The sequence below is a fragment of the Podarcis pityusensis genome, assembly GCF_964106645.2.
Source record: "Podarcis pityusensis genome assembly, chromosome: 18".
Taxonomy (NCBI): domain Eukaryota; kingdom Metazoa; phylum Chordata; class Lepidosauria; order Squamata; family Lacertidae; genus Podarcis; species Podarcis pityusensis.
Genome location: NC_138043.1, coordinates 5,261,544 through 5,284,015, shown reverse-complemented (window position 1 = coordinate 5,284,015; position 22,472 = coordinate 5,261,544). Strand labels below are relative to the sequence as shown.

At 45.9% G+C, this 22,472-nt stretch overlaps 1 protein-coding gene across 3 annotated transcripts in view; it reads left to right on the top strand.

Moving 5' to 3' along the window:
* CERS4 (ceramide synthase 4) overlaps positions 1-21,554 on the top strand; it is a 72,667-nt gene extending 51,113 nt beyond the window's left edge. For all 3 annotated transcript variants that reach the window (XM_080989083.1, XM_080989081.1, XM_080989082.1), the window contains exons 4-11: positions 996-1,114; positions 7,471-7,528; positions 7,854-7,904; positions 9,258-9,350; positions 11,812-11,940; positions 14,019-14,125; positions 15,790-15,946; positions 17,440-21,554. In XM_080989083.1, coding sequence (XP_080845209.1) covers positions 996-1,114; positions 7,471-7,528; positions 7,854-7,904; positions 9,258-9,350; positions 11,812-11,940; positions 14,019-14,125; positions 15,790-15,946; positions 17,440-17,628 — 903 coding nt within the window. In that variant the 3' untranslated portion in view covers positions 17,629-21,554. The remainder of the gene's footprint in view (positions 1-995; positions 1,115-7,470; positions 7,529-7,853; positions 7,905-9,257; positions 9,351-11,811; positions 11,941-14,018; positions 14,126-15,789; positions 15,947-17,439) is intronic.
* Positions 21,555-22,472: the final 918 nt, after the last annotated feature.

Below are 22,472 nucleotides of genomic sequence, written 5' to 3'. Positions count from 1 at the left end.
TGGCCAGACAATCTGTGGGCAGGGAGGGTCTTATCCTGCGTACCAGATGGAGCTGCCCTGGATGCAGAATGGACCTGCGCCTCCATGGACAGCTGTGAGTCCAAAATGACTCCCAGGCTGCACATCTGGTCCTTCAGGGGCACAGTGACCCCATTCAGGACCAGGGAGCCCCCACACCTGCCTCTTGTCCCCCAAAAACATAAATGCATGCAATTGTATCCAGATCACTTCTTCTACAACTTGCCTGGTTTGCAATTAGCCATGTTAAAAAGGTAAAGGGACCCCTGACCATTAGGTCCAGTAGTGACCGACTCTGGAGTTGCGGCGCTCATCTCGCTTTATTAGCCAAGGGAGCCGGCGTACAGCTTCCGGGTCATGTGGCCAGCATGACTAAGCCGCTTCTGGCGAACAGCGCACGGAAACGCCGTTTACCTTCCCGCCGGAGCGGTACCTATTTATCTACTTGTGCTTTGACGTGCTTTCGAACTGCTGGGTTGGCAGGAGCAGGGACCGAGCAACGGGAGCTCACCCCGTCGCAGGGATTCAAACCGCCGACCTTCTGATTGGCAAGTCCTAAGCTCTGTGGTTTAACCCACAGCGCCCCCTGTGTCCCTCTATATTAGCCATGTTAGCCATCTGTAATAAACCATCTGTAATAAAACTTAAAGCAGGGGTGTTGAACCTTTTTGGCCCAGTGGGCCAGATCGCTGTCTGTATCCCTGTCGCCCTCCAGGGGCCAACCTTGATAGGTGGGTGGGATAACACACCTGTCGCCCACCTGACCGACAGTCCACAAGACACGCCTACCTGCCAATCACCTGACATCCAACTTTCAAGAGATCTGCTCCCACTATAACAAAACAGGCGGTGATCTGCCAGAGCTGTTGAGCTTTTTTTAGCAAGCAAAAGTTGTTGAGTTAGTTAGTTTTTTAGACTGGGGGGGTGGGTTTTCAGTGATCTACTGCAATCTACCTGTTCCCTGACCTCTCTTTCAGGGCGAACTCGTCGGTCTGGCCAAACAGTGCGACTTACAGCCCAGGCAGGTGGAGCGATGGTTCCGATATCGCCGTAACCAGGACCGGCCCAGCTTGACCAAGAAGTTCTGCGAAGCCAGGTAAAAAATATCAAAACACTCACACAGTTTAAGATATTTCTTTTATATATATATATATATATATATATATATATATATATATAATTTTATTAGTTTTTTAACATATCATTTTCAACATTAATTAAACATACTTCTGCACCTTATACAATTTTTTGACTTCCATCAATCCTGTCTGAAAATTTTCCAATCTAATCTCTTCATATACATTTCTTAATATACATACTTTCCCTATTACAGTGGTACCTCAGGTTACATACGCTTCAGGTTACAGACTCCGCTAACCCTGAAATAGTACTTCAAGTTAAGAACTTTGCTTCAGGATGAGAACAGAAATCGTGCTCCCGCGGCGCGGCAGCAGCAGCAGGAGGCCCCATTAGCTAAAGTGGTGCTTCAGGTTAAGAACAGTCTCAGGTTGAGAATGGACCTCCGGAACGAATTAAGTACTTAACCTGAGGTACCACTGTACATACTTTCCCTATTACATTTAAATCTCATAACTAATATCTCTATCCTTTTTCTACTTTGTCATGTTTCATATTTTTCTCCTTACAAAACGTCTTGTAGTCCTACTATCATAATTTGTGGATGACAATTGCTCTTCAAATAATTCGTATACTTCTTCCAGTCTTCTGTAAATCTCTGGTCCCGCAGGTTTCGAATCCTTCCTGTCATTTTATCCAATTCTGCATAGCCCATTAATTTTATTTGCCATTCTTCCTCCGTCGGGATTTCTTCTTGCTTCCATTTCTGGGCTGGTTTAAGATATTTCACCCAGAAATTGCAATGTTTAAGCTTAAAAGGCCTGGAGACTCTAAAACGGGGTTTCCCAAACTCCAGCTGTTTGGGGGACTACAACTCCCATCATTCTCAGTTAGCAGGACCAGTGGTCAGGGATGATGGGAATTGTAGTCCAGAAACGGCTGGAGACCCAAATTTGGGAAACCCCGGACCCTTGGGATTCACAATTCTATTACTCCTTGTCTGCATTAGTCAGATTTGTCAGTTCTGAACCATAATTTCCTTAAAGCAACAGCTGTTAGATCTGGAATAAGTGCCATACCTATTTTCCTAGCAATGTCCAAGTGCTTTATTATTATTATTATTATTATTATTATTATTATTATTATTAGCTTCTTTTGGCCTGATCCTATTATTATTATATTATATTATAATAATAATAATAATAATAATAATAATAATAATAATAATAATATATTATTTATACCCCACCCATCTGGCTGGGTCCCCCAGCCACTCTGGGCGGCTTCCAACAGAACACTAAAATACAATAACCTATTAAACATAACCTAGGACTTGCCGATCGCATGGTTGGCGGTTCGAATCCCCGCGGCGGAGTGAGCTCCCGTCCTTCGGTCCCAGCTCCTGCCCACCTAGCAGTTCGAAAGCACTCTTAAGTGCAAGTAGATAAATAGGTACCGCTTTATAGCAGGAAGGTAAACGGCGTTTCCGTGTGCTGCGCTGGCTCGCCAGAGCAGCTTCGTCACACTGGCCACATGACCCGGAAGTGTCTCCGGACAGCGCTGGCCCCCGGCCTCTTAGGTGAGATGGGCGCATAACCCTAGAGTCGGACACGACTGGCCCGTACGGGCAGGGGTACCTTTACCTTATTAAACATTAAAAGCTTCCCTAAACAGGGCTGCCTTTAGATGTCTTCTAATCCTATAGAGAGAGCTGGACTATAAAGAAGGCTGATTGCCGAAGAATTGATGCTTTTGAATTCTGGTGCTGGAGGAGACTCTTGAGAGTCCCATGGACTGCAAGAAGATCAAACGTATCCATTCTTAAGGAAATCAGCCCTGAGTGCTCACTGGAAGGACAGATCCTGAAGCTGAGGCTCCAAGACTTTGGCCACCTGATGAGAAGAGAAGACTCCCTGGAAAAGACCCTGATGTTGGGAAAGATGGAGGGCACAAGGAGAAGGGGACGACAGAGGACGAGATGGTGGGACAGTGTTCTTGAAGGTGCCAGCATGAGTTTGATCAAACTGCGGGAGGCAGTGGAAGACAGGAGTGCCTGGCGTGCTCTGGTCCAGGGGGTCACGAAGAGTCGGACACGACTAAACGACTAAACAACAACAACAACAATCCTATAGAAGAATAGAATCCTAATAGAATCCTATTAGCAGCACCCAATAAATAGTGTGTTGTTGCCTTTAGCAAAATCAAGTAGAGCTACATATTTTGACACAGGTAGGTAGCTGTGTCAGTCTGACGCAGTCAAAATATATTTAAAATTTTTAAAAAATTGTCCAGTAGCACCTTAGAGACCAACTAAGTTTATTCTTAAGGGACGCGGGTGGCGCTGTGGGTTAAACCACAGACCCTAGGAGGTCGGCGGTTTGAATCCCCGCAATGGGATGAGCTCCCATTGCTCGGTCCCTGCTCCTGCCAACCTAGCAGTTCGAAAGCACGTCAAAGTGCAAGTAGATAAATAGGTACCGCTCCGGCGGGAAGGTAAACGGCGTTTCCATGCGCTGCTCTGGTTTGCCAGAAGCAGCTTAGTCATGCTGGCCACATGACCCGGAAGCTGTACGCCGGCTCCCTCAGCCAGTAAAGCGAGATGAGCGCCGCAACCCCAGAGTCGTCCACGACTGGACCTAATGGTCAGGGGTCCCTTTACCTGTACCCTTAAGTTTGTTCTCAGTATAAGCTTTTGTGTGCATGCACACTTCTTCAGATACATATTTTGACTAAATGTTCTCCTGAACAGTTTGTGCTGCTGCCGCCTTTGTGTGACCCAAGATGCCGGAACATTTTAATTATGGTTTATCTCATCCGTACCCAAAGTAAAATTGCTAACGCTGTCCTAGAACAATCTATTAATCTAGACTCAGCCCTGTGTGTTGTTTTGCTCAGCCCCTGGTATCAGACGGTTCGATCTAAATTCTCTAATTGGTTGGTTGTTACAGGGAACGGCGCTCAGATAATAATAATAATAATAATAATAATAATAATAATAATAATAAATTTTATTTATATCCCGCCCTCCCCAGCCGAAGCCGGGCTCAGGGCGCCTAACAACACTAAAATAGTGCAGCAGTATAAAAACATCATAAGAATTAATTAAAATCAAAATTGATGGCAACCATAAACTAAAGTATTGTAAAGATTGCCAAAGGAGGGAGTCAGGCTGCGCCCTGACCAAAGGCCTGGTGGAACAGCTCTGTCTTGCAGGCCCTGCGGAAAGATGTCAAGTCCTGCAGGGCCCTTGTCTCTTGTGACAGAGCGTTCCACCAGATTGGGGCCACAGCCGAAAAAGCCCTGCCTCTGGTTGAGGCCAGCCTAACCTCTCTGTGGCCTGGGACCTTCAATATGTTTTTATTTGAGGACCGTAAGTTCCTCTGTGGGGCATACCAGGAGAGGCGGTCCCGTAGATAAAAGTTAATCCTTCCTGGTGTTTACTCAGGATGGAGATTAGATGGAGACAGCAGCCAGGTTTTTGCAACACGAGGGTTTGTGAACATTACGCAACATTCACAAAAGTATTAGATGCAAATTTTGCTGAGCGGTTTTATTGCATTCAGCTCTGCTGCAATCTTCTCCGTATGCCAATAGAGGTTCGAGCATAGTACACAAAAGCAGAACTTATTATTAGTATCTAGCAACATCCTAAAGCCTTAAACATCTTTTGGTGTCGTGTGCTGCTGATGAAATCGCATGCATCTGATGGCGTATAAAATTTGTTTAATAATTAAATTCATTAAATCTATTAATTGTGTGTTTAATTGTACCTATTTGATTACATTTAAATATATTAATCGTGCCTATTAAATAATAATAAATATACTGCAAGCCCTTTAATGTGAGATATGGACATTTAATTCAGTGTACGGTCTCTGGGTTCTATGTCAAAGCACTTCTTGCAACCCACTTGGTATAAAAAGTTGGACTGCCATCATCATCATCATAATTTATTATTTATACCCCACCCATCTGGCTGGGTTTCCCCAGCCACTCTGGGCAGCTTCCAACAAAACACTAAAATGCAATAACCTATTAAACATTAAAAGCTTCCCTAAACAGAGCTGCCTTCAGATGTCTTCTAAAAGTTTGGTAGTTATTTTTCTCTTTGACATCTGTTGGGAGGGCGTTCCACAGGGTGGGTGCCACTACCGAGAAGGCCCTCTGCCTGGTTCCCTGTAACTTGGCTTCTCGCAGGGAGGGAACCGCCAGAAGGCCCTTGGAGCTGGACCTCAGTGTCCGGGCAGAACGATGGAGGTGGAGACCCTCCTTCAGGTATACTGGACCGAGGCCCTCATCTATTATTATTATTATTATTATTATTATTATTATTATTATTATTATTATTTATACCCCACCCATCTGAATGGGTTTCCCCAGCCACTCTGGGCAGCTCCCAACAGAATATTAAAAACACCATCAAACATCAAACATTAAAAACGTCTCTAAACATGATACGCACTTAGAAATTTGTACAATGAAACCAGGGCAGAATTTATGTTTGATGAGGCCCTGAGCTACTGAAGGTAATAGGGCCCTTTATATGTCAACAACAAATTGCCGCTGTTTTTTGTGTCGATTATATGCTATATGGTAATTGATGGACCTAATAGGTATCTCAAGCCATTTGCCACTGTTGCTGTATGTAGGTTTTATTTTATTTGTTTTTCATCTTATATTTTGGAAATCTACATCCAGGTTGGTTTTTTTTCCTTTAAATTTTTTTGGAGGCCCCCAAGAGAGTGGGGCCCTAAGCTATAGCTTGTTTATACGTAAATCCGGCACTGAATAAGACAAAATGTGTATCTGAATTAGGAATGTGGGTGAAACTCAATTCAGTGTGCATTCTAAGCCAAACCTTTTTTAATATGCACAGTTTATGGACTTGAAACACTGTCGTCTTTCCAAAATTCACACTTCCCAGAATTTTTGCAGCGCAGATCTCCAGTCACGTAACCTGCACAAAAGTAATTCTACTAGGAAGCAGTGTGCATAACAACAACAAAATCCCACATATTAGCCAAGTTAGCATATAAAAAATGTGCCCTGATAGACTAAACCGCTTTGCGGAATATTGGGAGAACTCAAGTTGTATTGTTGTAAACAAAAACTGCCCTTTTCCCTTATGGGGTATCCAAGAGCCCATATAGAGTCCTTACATAGGTTCCCTATTGGTAGGAGAGAATAACAGAGGCCAAGCAGAGAATATTGAGAAGCAAAGCAGCTAGTAAGCTTGATCTTTATTGATCTGTTGCAACAGGGTGCTCCCCTCACACGCAGGAGAAGGAGGAGGAAGGACCCAGAAAAATGGTGTGCAAGGCCTTATAAAGACTTTTGAAATTGCCACCCTGTAGATCAAGACCACCCCCAGAAACATCATACATACATCACAGAAGGGGTGTAACCTAAGACCACCCCTCAGATACATCACACCTACATCACAGAAAAGGCGGTCTAAAACAGAAATTTGAATATTGTTTACTCCTGTTGTTGTTTATCTCCTGTCTGGCAGGTTACTTGATTGGATTGCCTGGGGAGCCTGGCCATTCTTTTGTAGTGATAAATATTTAGTTCCTGGGTCATGTCACAGGCTCACACCCTATTCAAACAGACATACCCTTAAGACAGGACAATGGGGAGGCTTTTCCACTTTGACCTTGCAGAGAAAGCATTTGATCAGTTTGGGAATCAAAATGGTTCCAGGTCGGTCTTCCTGTACTGATCTATGTACGTGCTTGGTTGGTACACTTATGAACATTACCATATATCTAAGACCATAAAATTCCTATCACAGTATCCAGTGAAGGGAATCAGTTACCCACTAGGGGAGAATGGTTATGTAAGCTTTCAGAATATTTAGAATTAGCCAAATTGACAGATATAAGAAGACGAAAACCAAAAAGTGAAGAGAAAAAGGAATGGGAGTGCCTAAATGAATACCTTAAAAGCCAAGGTTCGAGGACAGAAATCTGGCTGAGTCTGGAATAACCTTGTGAAGTAAAAGGATAAGAAAGAGGGATTTATACCTAGATGCTAGGATAGAGATGATAAGGAAAACAGGAAAACAGGATGATACAATAAAGGAGGTGCTGTGGGATTGGTGGAAGTCAATGTTTGTTTTTCTTTTTAGTGTTTATATTATTAACTTGTAAGATATGGATTTGTTTGGTTTTTTGGTATGCTGGTTTTTGTGTTTCGTGTATTGTTATTTTTTGATATTTTTCGTGTGTGGAAAATACTAATAAAATATATTATTTCTTAAAACAAACAAACAAGTTGTATCCATTGGACTCTTGTTTGCTGTTCGTCTGACTTAGTCCTTCTCCCGAGTCATGAATTCACAGATCTGCCCTGATTTTTCTTATTCTCTTCCAGCTGGAGGTGCACGTTTTACTACACGTCCTTTTGCACCGGTTTGGCAGTCCTTCACGACGTGAGTTGCAACAACAACACTTTATAATAATAGTTTATTATTTATACCCCGCCCATCAGGCTGAGTTTCCCCAGCCACTCTGGGCGGCTCCCAATTGAGTGTTAAAAACAATGCAGCATTAAATATTAAAAACTTCTCTAAACAGGGCTGCCTTCAGATGTCTTTTAAAGATAAGATAGCTACTTATTTCCTTCACATCTGAAGGGAAACTTTTCAGTTTTGTAGCTCCTTATCCAAAAGGCAGGCTGCCACCCCTTTTCCTATGGGGCATATGGGACAATAGAGAAATGTGCAATTATTCTTACAGATTTTTGTCTCCTTGCAGAAACCCTGGTTCTGGGACCACCGCGAGTGTTGGGTCAGGTATCCGCAACAGGTAAGCAGCCGAGAAGCGTCCGAGAACCTTCTTGAATTAATCAGAATAGGAAAGATCTCTACACATCAGATCAATACTTTCTGCACTAAGAATCTGCTGCAAGATTGTCGCACGAGCGCCTGGGCTAAAGTTGTCTCTCAGACACTTCACTCTTGTGGTTTATCCCCACAACAGTAACCATACTCACTTTGGTAAAGCAAATGGTCCAATTTGTCAGCGCCTAAATGATAATCGAGCGTCAGAACAACTGGGCCACGATAAGGAAATTTTGCCCGTCGTACGACTATTTTCCACCTTCCCATTTCGACTCTCCGGCACCCTCTCTGCATAACCTAGCAATTCTAAAACATAGACGGGATTTTACTCTCACAAGATTGAATGTCTTGCCCTCGGCTGGACTTTGAGGGACGATTCCAACAGATTCCAAATGGAAAACGTTTATGTCCCTGTGGTGATGGCAGTACCAAATTGGTGGCGCATGCTTGCATTCTTTATAAAGACTTGAGGAATGAGATTATCACCCTTCTTTTATTGTCCATTCCGGGTCGCCCAACCACTGCCACAGTGTCCTTTCTCTTGGCAGATCAAGATGAGCAGGCGACAGCAAAGGTGGCAAGGTTTTTAGCTGGGGCAATCAGAATAACACCCACTATTTGACTATTGATTCAAAACCCTAAAATTTATATAATTGACTTTTTATTTCTATTCTTTGTTTATCGTCGTGTTGCTTTGCAGGGGTGCCCAAACTTTTTTCAAAGAGGGGCAGATTTGATGACGTAAACATGCATGAGGGTCAACCAAAGTTGTTGAAGTTTCAGGATTGAAGTTGTTGAGGTTTTTTTTAGGGTTGAAGGCCGAATTAGGCCCCCAAAACAGTCTTTGGACATGCCTGCTTTATTGCTATGGCTGACACAGGTAATAATAAAAATAAAAATAAAAATAAATTTATACCCCGCCCATCTGGCTGGGTTTCCCCAGCCACACTGGGCAGCTTCCAAACGAATATTAAAAACAATACAGCGTCTTGTTTCATTCATTTCCGCGCTACTATTTTAATATTGTAATTTAATCTTGTTTTTAAGTTGTATTCACTCAACTTGTTTTTATTATTGCTTGTGAGCCACCCTGAGCCCGGCCTTGGCTGGGGAGAGGGGGGTATAAGTAAAAATTATTATTATTATTATTATTATTATTACTAAGAAATGCAAACGGACTGAGATTCCGGACCAGGCCCAAGGGCAGCCCCACGCAAAGCCCACGGCGGTAATCTAGCCTTGAGATGCGTTTTCAGATTTATCAGAATAACGTTCCTTCTCTCTCTCCTTCCTACGCCTCTCGTTTCTGGCCCCGCAGCCTCTTCTCCCCTCCATCTTCAGCTACTACATGTTGGAACTCTCGTTCTATTGCTCGCTGGTTTTCACGCTGCCTTTCGACATCAAGCGAAAGGTAAGTAGAAGCATTGGACGGGAGGCAGTCAGTCGAGACTCAAACAACATAAGAAATGCTTCTCTCCCTATAAACCGTCCCAGACTCTACGTTCATCCTCTGAGGCCCTTCTTTGTGTGCCTCCTCGCAACACGAGAACGGGGCCTTTTCTGTGGTGGCTCCCCGTCTGTGGAACGCTCTCCCAAGGGACGCTCGCCGGGCGCCTTCCTTGCCTGTCTGTAGGCGCCAGGTGAAAACCTCCCCCCGATGAATACCACGTTTACTCGAACACTCGCTTTTTTCGGCCAAATTACCGTATTTTTCGCTCTATAAGACGCACCAGACCACAAGACGCAACTAGTTTTTGGAGGAGGAAAACAAGAAAAAAAATATGCTGAATCTCAGAAGCCAGAACAGCAAGAGGGATCGCTGCGCAGTGAAAGCAACAATCCCTCTTGCTGTTCTGGCTTCTGGGATAGCTGCGCAGCCTGCATTGGCCCCATAAGACGCACACACATTTCCCCTTACTTTTTAGGAGGGAAAAAGTGAGTCTTCTAGAGCAAAAAAAGATGGTATGTTCGCGGAAATTAAGGCACGCATTGGTACATTTACATTCGCCAGCAAATACTTCTTTCAGGGGGGTGGTTTCAAAGTTCTGGAAATTTAAGATGCGCATTAGATTCGATGGCACATTAGACTTGAGTAAATAGGGCAGGCTTGGCCAACTTGGCCCTCCAGATGTTTTGGGACTACAACTCCCATCATCCCTGACCACTAGTCCTGTTAGCTAGGGATGATGGGAGTTGTAGTCCTGAAACAGCTGGAGGGCCAGGATTGGCCGTGCCTGAAATAGGGTAATATTAGTAGATGAATGAATGAGCAAATTAATTTAATTTGAGTATGCAGAAGATATTGGAAATAAATTTAAGGAACTGCAGAAAGAGGGGGAATGAAGTCATCTTTTGAAATGTCAAATGGATCGTTAAACTAATGAAATGGATAAACTTATTTTTATTATTGTTATCTTCCGCATACCCAAATTCATTTAATATGCTCCTTTAAATTAACCGCTTTAAATATATACTCTTGTGAAACTGCAGGTTATTACAACGATCCTGCTAATGTTTTTATCCCTTTGCAATTTATCTGCAAATGTTCAATTTCCATTTCCATTCTTTTATAAAAAGTTTTGTTATCTTGATTTCTTATCCTTCCGGTAAGTTTCGCCATTTCTGCATATTCAGCAAGTTTTTGTATCCATTCTTCCTTTACTGGAACTTCTCCTTCTTTCCACTTTTGGGCAACTATCTATCTATCTATCTATCTATCTATCTATCTATCTATATGTTATTTTGAACATCTTTTTCAATTCATTGTACAATGGTACCTTGGTTTACGAACTTAATCCATTCTGGACGTCTGTTCTTAAACCAAAGCGTTCCTAAACCAAGGTGTGCTTTCCCATAGCAGCGGGGGACTCGATTTACACATGGAACACACTCGAGAGGAAGCGAAACATGTTCTTATTCCAAGGCAAAGCTCACAAACCAAAACACCTACTTCCGGGTTTGCAGCGTTCTTAATCCAAGTTGTTCATAAACTAAGCTGTTCTTAAACCAAGGTACCACTGTATATCATTTCCCAGTAAGTTTTAACCTTACTATAAGACCACCACATATGATAAAAACTCTTGTTTGATTTAGAGTTACAGTCGTACCTTGGATCCTGAACGCCTTGCGAGTTGAACGTTTCGGCTCCCGAACACCGCAAAACTCGGAAGCCAGTGTTCTGGTTTGCGAACGTTCTTTGGAACCCGAACGTCCGACGGGGCTTCCGATTGGCTGCAAGGGCTTCCTGCAGCCAGTCAGAATCCGCGCCTTGGTTTCCGAACGTTTTGGAAGTCGAACGGAGTTCCGGAACGGATTCCGTTTGAGGTACCACTATACAGTGGTACCTCGGGTTACATACGCTTCAGGTTACATACGCTTCAGGTTACAGACTCCGCTAACCCAGAAATAGTACTTCGGGTTAAGAACTTTGCTTCAGCATGAGAACAGAAATTGCGCGGCGGCAGCAGGAGGCCCCATTAGCTAAAGTGGTGCTTCAGGTTAAGAACAGTTTCAGGTTAAGAATGGACCTCCAGAACGAATTAAGTACAGTGGTACCTCGGGTTAAGTACAGTGGTACCTCAGCCGTTCTGTTATGTACTGAAGTTCTCACCCTGGGCCAGCAGGGGGATACTGTAGATAGTTATGCAAATAAGGGATCGAAAGTGACGTTCAGTGATTGGATAGTTTTAGAAAATTGTTACAGTTACGTTGTACTGGAGCTCTGTATAAGCAGGCTGACTGAACCCTTCAGTTCAGTTCTGTTCTGGCCTCTGAATAAACAAGAGCTGTTTGAAGAATCGCTGTGTCGTCTGATATGTTCACCCACAACTTAACACGGTCCATTGCTGTTTCCTCTTCCCCCGCCACTACAGGACTTCAGCGAGCAAATTGTCCACCATGCAGCCACGATTTTCCTCATCAGCTTCTCCTACTGTGCCAACTACATCCGTATTGGTACCCTTGTCATGGTCATCCACGATGCGTCCGATTGCTTCCTGGAGGTAAGCGACACCCCTGCCCCAGAAGGGGGAAAACCCAGAGGGGCTGGCCTAGCCCATAGCTGTCAACTTACAGATTTGAAAATAAGGGACCAGCAGCCTCGAAAATAAGGGATCAGCAGCCAAAATAAGGGATTTTCCAAGCACAGGTATGTTCAACTTCTGAGCCCCTCCGAGCCAAAGGCAGAAAGCCCAGCCAGCAGCCAAACGAAGCCTCAAGCGGTGGTTCCCACAGCGCAGCAACCCGGCAAAGGGGATGCAGCAAGGAAAACCACCGTCACCTCTCCGCTGGGAAGCGCTGAGCAAAGGCGAGTCCCCAGGCAACGCAGCCGATTTGATTGGCACAAGGCATGCAAGCTCCACCCCCCAGTCGTTCTTAGACTCCTTATTGGGTGAGCAACGCAGCCAAGCAACACAGTTGGAGCCTCCCTCCTCCCTGGCCGGCAGGGAGGGAGGGAGAGGAGCTGCGTCCTTTGAAACCCGGGAAATTTAAGGGACATCATCAATAAGGGACAGCAGCGGGACACGGCGCTGGGATAAGGGACTTTCCCGCCAAATAAGGGACGGTTGACAGCTATGCCACTGTGGGAAGAGAGTAATCCCTGCAGAGGCTTGGCAGGGAAGTTATGCGCCTCGTGTGAGCAGCCTACGTGCGCTGGGCAGACCTCTTGACTCTGCCAATCCCAGAAGGGCAGAGTTGGCTGGCTGCCTCAGTGTCCGCAGCATAAAAGCCTGTGGCGCTCCGACGAGCTCTGCTTCACTCGGCTGTCGGCTGGCCTGGCTCTTCAATCCCCTGACTCCAAATCTCAGCTCTGGACTCTCGGCCTGGCGCCCCTGAGAGCCTGCCGCCTGGGTGACCCGCACCCCTAGCACCTATGGCTAAGCCAGCCCTGGATGCATCCTCTCATGTGAATTTGCCCAATACCTAGATGTGGATGCTGAACTCCAGCTCCCTGTATCGGCCCCACTCCCAATGGAAATTGATTTCAATCCCTATGGACTTCCACCCTTTCACACCATAGATGAGCGTGCCAGCCAAAAATATTATCATGACCTTCTAGGTCTAATATATGTGAATTCTCTAATGTCATCCATTCCTTCAACCAACAAAGACGGGATGCCTCATAATATAATCTCATATCTGGCAAGGGGGAAAAACCTCTTTCTTTTGCATCTATCAATATTTTATTCTCGGTTTTTTTCCCCTTGCCAGATATATTTAGAAATATCTTTTTGCCATACCTTGACACAATCTGGCTTTCTGGGGAGTGTGTGACAGGTATCTGAGGGCACCCTGACATTTTATAACAAGGTGAGTGGCAGACCGCCCCATCAATCACAACCAGTCCAAGCACCCTGTCTGGTTATGCCAACTTGAGGGGGCAGATTCTTCCTCTTCCATAGACCCACAGTTGCCCTTTGCAGAACTCAGCAGGGAAGAGCAGGAGGGCGCAATATGAGAATCAGTGGCTCTGGTGTCACCTACTGTTGGGACGCAGGTGGCGCTGTGGTCTAAACCACGGAGCCTCTTGGGCTTGCCGATCCGAAGGTCGGTGGTTCGAATCCCCGTGATGGAGCGAGCTCCCGTTGCTCTGTCCCAGCTCCTGCCAACCTAGCAGTCCAAAAGCACACCAGCGCAAGTAGATAAATAGGTACCACTCTGGCGGGAAGGTAAACAGCATTTCCATGCGTTCTGGTTTCCGTCACAGTGTCCCGTTGCACCAGAAGCGGTTTAGTCCTGCTGGCCGCATGACCCGGAAAGCTGTCTGTGGACAAACACCAGCTCCCTCGGCCTGAAAGAGAGATGAGCGCCGCAACCCCATAATTGCCTTTCACTGGACTTAACCATCCAGGGGTCCTTTACCTTTTTTTTTACCTTTACCTGTGGGGCTCCCTGGTTTCCACCCGCCCCAAAGGACACAAGCCACCACTGCAGTTCACTGTGATCTTTGGAATTTGCACTGAAAACTCAGAGAAACTTTGCAGTCCGGTCGCAAGCTGAATAGTAGTTGCATAGGAAACCTCATTTGTGTCCCTCTGTCGTTTTCCTCTCCCCGTCTCCCCCCACCCCCCTTCTCCAGCCCACGAAGATATTCAACTATCTGAAATGGCGTCGTGTATGTGACACCCTTTTCCTCACTTTCTCTGCTGTTTTCCTTTTCACCCGCCTGGTTATTTTCCCCTACAAGTAAGTAAGACACCTTCATATATCTCAAGGGCTAGAAAATGGAGAAATCTCGGTTTTCCCCCTGCTCCAGTGGGTGGGACCTGTCTGTTGTTGCTTCGTTGTTGTTTTTTTGCACGCCGCTTAGAGAGATTTTTGATATATATTAAGCAGTATAGAAAGGGCCGCGGGTGGCGCTGTGGGTTAAACCACTGAGCCTTGGGCTTGCCGATCAGAAGGTCGGCGGTTCGAATCCCCGTAATGACGGGGTGAGCTCCCGTTGCTTGGTCCCTGCTCCTGCCAACCTAGCAGTTCGAAAGCACATCAAAGTGCAAGTAGATAAATAGGTACCGCTCCGGCGGGAAGGTAAACGGCGTTTCCGTGCGCTGCTCTGGTTCGCCAGAAGCGGCTTAGTCCTGCTGGCCACATGACCCGGAAGCTGTACGCCGGCTCCCTCGGCCAGTAAAGCGAGATGAGCGCCAGAACCCCAGAGTCGGCCACAACTGGACCTAATGGGCAGGGGTCCCTTTACCTTTACTAAACAGTATAGAAATCAACGAATCATTCGAATAATCTCTATTGACAAGCTGAAACGTGTGCAGAGCACAACCAGGCCTCTAGAAACTAAGCCTTATGAGGAATGGTTGAGGAAGTTGCGTACTTTTAGCTCAAGGAAGATGCGATTGAGATATTATATGTGATGGGGTCTGAAGGGCTGTTCTATGGGAGATGGAGCAATTTCGTTTTCTCTGAAGGGTAGGACCTGAAGCAATCTATTTATGTTATACAGTGGTACCTTGGTTCTCAAACTTAATCCATTCCGGACGTCCGTTCCAAAACCAAAGCGTTCCAAAACCAAGGCACGCTTTCCCATAGAAAGTAATGCAAAACGGATTAATCCATTCCAGACTTTTAAAAACAACCCCTAAAACAGCAATTGAACATGAATTTTACTACCGAACGAGACCACTGATCCACAAAATGAAAGCAATCAGCACTGTACTGCAGTCGCACAATCCATCCATCAGTAGCTGGACTGGGTTCCACACAGTCACAAAAACAAAAAGAGCCAAAAAAATGCCAAATACACAGCAAAAACAGACAGACCTCAGCGTAACACTCAAATCAAAAATGTAACACTCAAAACAGAGCACGTTCAGCTTCCGAAAAATGTTCGCAAACCGGAACACTTACTTCCATTCTGGGATCAAATCAGAAACCGGGACAGCTTCTGTAAATCTAGGAAATGTCCCCGAAAAATAGGGACATTTAGAAGGCATGCCTTGGACTTAGACCAGGGGTAGGCAAACTAAGGCCCGGGGCCCGGATCCGACCCAATCGCCTTCTCAATCCGGCCCACAGACAGTCCGGGTATCAGCGTGTTTTTACAAGAGTAGAATGTGTCCTTTTATTTAAAATGCATCTCTGGGTTATTTGTGGGGCATAGGAATTGGTTCATTATTTTTTCTTCAAAATATAGTCTGGCCCCTCACAAGGTCTGAGGGACAGTGGACTGGCCCACGGCTGAAAAAGTTTGCTGACCCCTGACTTAGACAATCAATATGCACATTTTTACGACTCGCTTGTGGTGGAAATTTCTCTTAAACTGTATTGTTGTTTTTTAATTGATGTCAGACTAAAGGAAGGGCCGCTGAATGCTATTTTTGTTATTATCACCTTCCTCGCAGGGTCATCTACAACACGTATTACTACTCAATGGAACTCTACCAACCTTTCTTCGGCTATTACTTCATGAATGCCCTTCTGATGATTCTCCAACTTCTCCACGTTTTCTGGTCTTTCTTAATCATCCACATGGTCTACAAGTTTGTCAAAAGTGGCACGGTAGGGACCGAAATCGGGTGAGGGTCGGTGGGCGGGTGCGACCGTTTGCCTAAGTTAAAGTTTTAATGGACTTTTAGAAGACATCTGAAGGCAACCCTGTTTAGGGGCGCTTTTAATGTTTTAGTATTATTATTATTATTATTAATTTTTATTAAAGTTTCAATCAGAAATTAAACAACAAAGAAAGAAAGAAAAACATCAAAAAAGATACACAAATACACAATACAAATCTCAAAGAGAAAATAAAAAAGACACAAAAAACAAGAATCAATAATAATAATAATAATAATAATAATAATAAACATAACAATTAAAAACAATATCTCTTTTCCATTTCCGTTTTTAAATTTACTTATTTTCTGGACTTCCTCATACCTCCCTCTTTTGTATTCCAATCCAAATTGTTTGTCCAGCAATTTCTTTTCCACTTTTTTAATCCCAATCTTTAATTTTAATATAATATTGAAATATATAACTTCAACTTCTTTAAACCTAATCTTTAGTCTTAATGTAATGTAATGTAACATTAAAATTTTACCTCTTAAATGTCAAATTTCCATTTCATTAAACGTCTTTAATCCTAATCTTTAGTCTTAGTCTGTTATAAACCTTAACCTATACAGCTGGAAACCACTTATTTTCAGTCCAACATCACTCTAACATTCTTTAATAGGGGCGCTTTTAATGTTTAATAGGTTGTTGTATTTCAATATTCTGTTGGAAGCCGCCCAGAAGACTTTTAGATGTCTTCTAAAAGTCTGGTAGTTGTTTTTGTCCTTGACATCTGGTGGGAGGGCGTTCCACGGGGCAGGTGCCACCACTGAGAAGGCCCTCTGCCTGGTTCCCTGTAGCTTTGCTTCTCGCAGTGAGGGAACCGCCAGAAGGCCCTCGGTGCTGGACCTCAGCGTCCGGGCAGAACGATGGGGGTGGAGACGCTCCTTCAGGTATACTGGGCCGAGGCCGTTTAGGACTTTAAAGGTCAGCACCAACACTTTGAATTGTGCTTGGAAACGTACTGGGAGCCAGTGTAGGTCTAGCAGACTGGTGTTATGTGGTCTCGGCAGCCGCTCCCAGTCCCCAGTCTAGCTGCCGCATTCTGGATTAGTTGTAGTTTCTGGGTCACCTTCAAAGGTAGCCCCACATAGAGTGCATTGCAGTAGCCCAAGCGAGAGATAACCAGAGCCTGTCTCTTTGACATCTGGTGGGAGGGTGTTCCACAGGGCAGGTGCCACCACCGAGAAGGCCCTCTGCCTGGTTCCCTGTAACCTGGCTTCTTGCAGCGAGGGAACCGCCAGAAGGCCCTCAAAGCTGGACCTCAGCGTCCGGGTAGAACGATGGGGGTGGAGATGATCCTGACAGTGGGAGATTTCTTTGGTGCCCTTGCTGCTGGTCAAGGAATACCCTTTGTCAGCGCTCCAAATCAAACCACACAAGTAGGGGAGAGGAGAAGGGGCAACCGCCGCCGTTGACCAAAGCTGTTTCTCTCCCGGCAGATGGAGAAGGATCTCCGGAGCGACTCGGACGAAAGCGAGAAGGGCGACGACGAGGCAGCGCAGGTGAAAGAAGCCAAGAGGAATGGCGCCATCCACTCAGAGCCCAGTGGCAGCTGCATCAGCAAGGAGCCCCCGCTGCAACTGAACGGCCGGAGCCCCGCCGCCAACGGGGACGCCAAAACCAGATAACTCGAGCGAGGCGCCATTGACTGCCCAGCCCCTTAACCAACCCTGCCCCTGTGTCCATACCAGCTTGTTTTTCCTCCTTGTAGGCCCGCGAGGGCGCGAACATAGCCTCCTAGCTGAATCCTCTGCTCCCTGCAGGAACAACAAAACAAAACCAACAAAAGGACTGTGCTTCTTTTCGCAATATTATCCTGTGGGCGTCGTCGGTCGCCGCGAGGTCTGGCGGGGAGGGGTGAGATTGGATGGAATATAAAAGCAGCCTTCCCCCGTTCTATTCAGCCGGTCCTGAGTACAGCTTGGCAAGGCTGCTGGGTGGGCGAGGGACCCGTTCGAATCCCACCCAATCGGTTGTTTTCGCTTCCGCCAGGCTGCTGGAAAAGCGGGCGGGTTAAAAAACAAGGGACCCCAACTCCTGAATCAGAAGGGGTGGGATGGAGAGGCAATGACGTCTTCGCAGATGCCGGGCCGAGCCTCCATCTCGAGGGCACGCGGCGATGCGTCCTAAGGCGACGCGGGTACCGAGTCCTCGGTCTGCCTGGGGGGTTTTTTTGCGGTGGGTTGTGGGGTTAGCCAAGAAGGAATAGGCTGGTCGTCGCTGCCGTTGGACAGAGGATGCTGTCGAAGGCCTGTGTTTTGAAGCCGCGCTCCAGGAGAAGGGAGCGAGAAGGACACTGCTGTCTCTTTGGGGAGAAGAAACGAGACGATGAGGGGATGGTGTTGTTGTTGTTGCTGCTGCTGCCGCCGCTGCTGCTTCTTGTGTGAACATATTACGCCTGTGTTGAGCGGACCACTGGCTAATCCCGAGGAAAAAGAGTCAGGATTGGACCTCTTCCTGAGCACGGGTTGTGGGGGGGGGAGCACAGGGGAGAGGTGGGGTCCCCATTCCAGTGACCTAGACAGGGAGAGGGTGCACTAAATTGCTGGAACCAATAAACTCATTGCAGATAAGAAAAGCAAAACAAAAAGCAGAAAAAGCATTTGACTCTCTCCATTTTAATCCGCTCGCTCTTTGCGCATCCCTGTCGGAAACACTAATAATAATAATAATAATAATAATTTTTTATTTATATCCCGCTCTCCCCAGCCGAAGCCGGGCTCAGGGCGGCTAACAACAATAAAATAATGCAACATTCTAAAATCATTTCATTAAAAAATTACTCCAAATCAAATTGATGGCAACCATTGGGCTAGAGTTCTGGGAAGATTGCCAAAGGAGGGAGTCAGGCTGTGCCCTGGCCAAAGGCTTGGTGGAACAGCTCTGTCTTGCAGGCCCTGCGGAAAGATGTCAAGTCCTGCAGGGCCCTAATCTCTTGTGGCAGAGCGTTCCACCAGATCGGGGCCACAGCCGAAAAAGCCCTGGCTCTGGTTGAGGCCAGCCTAACCTCTCTGTGGCCTGGGATCTCCAAGATGTTTTTGTTTGAAGACCGTAAGGTCCTCCGTGGGATGTACCAGGAGAAGAAACTTCTTCCCCCCACCCCCTCTGCCCCCTCCTTCCACCATCGCCACCGCAGTTTCGGCTTGTGCCCTATGAGAAACGCACCCCGCGTGTGCTCAGAGGCACTCTCGCAGTTCTTAAATGTAGCCCGATTGAATCCCAATGGGATCTTTTAAAAATCTGGTTTGGAGAGCCGCCGAAGGATGAGGTGTGTGAGTCTGGCCTGACGACACAGCCTGCCACAAGGGGTTGGGGGTCATTGCTGCACAATTTCCACGGAAGGTAAGATCGTGAGAAAAGGTGTGGCTAAATCTGGCCAAAAGAAGAGGTCCATCTGAGTTTAGGGATGAGGAAGGTTGAGATGCTGTTGAGATCCTATTCGGCCCCATTGTCTCTGACCAGTGCTGGCTGATGTTGGAGGTCACAACCATATCTGAAAAGCACCGGGTTCCCCAGCGTACACTTTCCAAAAGAGGTCAGCCAAAATAGGAAGCCCTACAGATAGACTGAGATGAAAACAAACAGACCTTGTCTGTCCCCAACATATTCATTCATGGGGTAGGAAAACTGAAATATTTATTTTTTCACTTCTGGCAACCAATTCATCCCTTTGGTTTCAGATAGTACATGGGTAAAGGTAAAGGGACCCCAACCATTAGGTCCAGTTGTGGCCGACTCTGGGGTTGCAGCGCTCATCTCGCTTTAGTGGCAGAGGGAGCGGGCGTACAGCTTCCGGGTCATGTGGCCAGCAGGACTAAGCCGCTTCTGGCGAACCAGAGCAGCGCACAGAAATGCTGTTTACCTTCCCGCCAGAGCGGTACCTATTTATCTACTTGCACTTTGACGTGGTTTCGAACTGCTAGGTTGGCAGGAGCAGGGACCAAGCAACGGGAGCTCACCCCGTCACGGGGGTTTGAACCGCCGACCTTCTGATCGGCAAGTCCTAGGCTCTGTGGTTTAATCCACAGCGCCACCCGCGTAACTAGTACATGGGTAGATGAGTCTAAAAAAAACTGAGACACAAATTTTCATGGCTATGGTGTTTCGTTGACCAGAAGTAATGTATTTAGTGTCAACTCTGGAAATATATGCTCCATGCTGACCAAACTGTAAGCCTCCTAGAGCAAAATATACGTCAGGAGGCTTAATGTGGTCAGAATTAAGTACAGTGGTACCTCGGTTCTCAAACTTAATCCTTTTAGGAAGTCCGTTCTAAAACCAAAGTGTTCCAAAACCAAGGCACGCTTTCCCATAGAAAGTAATGCAAAACGGTTTAATCCGTTCCAGACTTTTAAAAACAACCCCTCAAACAGCAATTGAACATGAATTTTACTATGTAACGAGACCGTTGATCCATAAAATGAAAGCAATAAACAATGTACTACAGTCACACAATCAGTCAGTAGCTGAACTGGGTTCCACACAGTGCCACAAAAACAAAAAGAGCCGTAAAAACAAAAAATACATAGCAAAAACAGACAGACCTCAGTGTAACACTTAAACACTTAAAACGGAAGCGTGCAACTCAAATTGGGAGTGTAACGTTCAAAACGAAAGCGTAACACTCAAAACGGAGCACGTTCGGCTTCTGAAAAAAGTTCGCAAACTGGAACACTTACTTCCAGGTTTGCAGTGTTTGGGTTCCAAGTTGTTTGAGTACCAAGGCATTTGAGAACCAAGGTACCACTGTTGTCACTTCCAGAGTTAACGCTAAATACATGACTTCTGGTCAACGTGCCACCATAGCCACAAAAGGACTGGGAAAATGGAGCCCCAGGTTTCTGAGACTCATCTACCTATGTACTATCTGAAACCCAGGGTTTGCCAGATGTTAAATACATTGACATTGTTTTCAGCTGTCCTCCCCGCTTCATAGATTCATAGCACCAAGGTGCTCTTTACCTTTGGTCAATAATTGACATTTCCAAAAGCAAAGCTCTGCCGGAGCGTTAGGCCAGGATCAACCCCTTCCGTTCATTTCAATGGGCCTTTTATAGGAGAATGCCGTGGTGGATTGGGCCCCGAAGGAGAGCTGCTATTGGGATCCTATTCCACTTCTGAGACCAACATATATTGGTGGGGGTTGGGGAAAAACCAGGACAGCTTCCAGTAACGAATCTAGGGACATTCACGCAAAAAAAAAAAGTGCAAGCATCTCGTTGCGAGCCGTCAAATTCCACCCGCTCCTGCATGCCAGCAATCCAATATGCTGCTAAGTTACTAACTACTGCTGCATGTTGGCTGTCGGACACCGCTCCATGTCAGGGAGGAGCTACCTGTTAACTCTTGGCGAATGCACCAAACAATGCAAAAGTTACTGTAACCGGGGACCTGGTCTGGGAGGTTGGTTCTAGAATGGGATACAGATGCCATCATGACCTGTCTAGCTGCTCCTGAACAGACTAATATGTGTCTTTCCTCAAAATTACCACTGGGGGGAGCTGTCGATTTTCCATCAAGGCAAGATTAAAGGACTTTTCCCCCCTTCCACCAACAGGACTGTGATGTCGATCTTATTAAAAGTGCATTGATTTAAGCGTCAGAGGCAGCAATGCTTTTTGGGGTTCCCATTGTGGCATGTGGTTGAGTGCTGTGAGAACAGAATCCTGGACAAGATGGCTAGAGCTCTCTCTATGTGCTCATATTCTGCTTTTATAGATCGGGAGAGAGGCCACAGCCCCAGACGCAGAATGATAATTTGCAGTTGAGATGCGAAAGGTACAGTTCACTCTGAGCCTTCCAATGGGTAGTTTCCATTCCAGCTGGTCATTCATTAAAAAAAAACCTATTATTTAACCTCTAAGCACTATTCACATATTTAAAAACATTCTAGGCATGATTAATAATAATAATTTATTATTTATACCCCGCCCATCTGGCTGAGTTTCCCAGCCACTCTGGGCGGCTTCCAATCAAGTGTTAAAAACAATACAGCGTTAAATATTAAAAACTTCCCTAAACAGGGCTGCCTTCAGATGTCTTTTAAAGAGAAGATAGCTGCTTATTTCCTTCACATCTGAAGGGAGGACGTTCCACAGGGCGGGAGCCACTACCAAGAAGGCCCTCTGCCTGGTTTCCTGCAACCTCGCTTCTCTCAATAAGGGAACCGCCAGAAAGCCCTCAGGAGATGGACCCAGGTGTCCGGGCAGAACGATGGAGGTGGAGACGCTCCTTCAGGTATACAGGACAGAGGCCGTTTAGGGCTTTCAAGGCACACTTTGAATTGTGCTCAGAAACATACTGGGAGCCAATGCAGATCTCTCAGGACCGGTGTTATGTGGTCCCGGCAGCCACTCCCAGTCACCAGTCTAGCTGCCGCATTCTGGATTAATTGCAGTTTCCGGGTCACCTTCAAAGGTAGCCCCACGTAGAGCGCATGTAGATGATTAAAGCTAGAAACTTTCTTCCATCC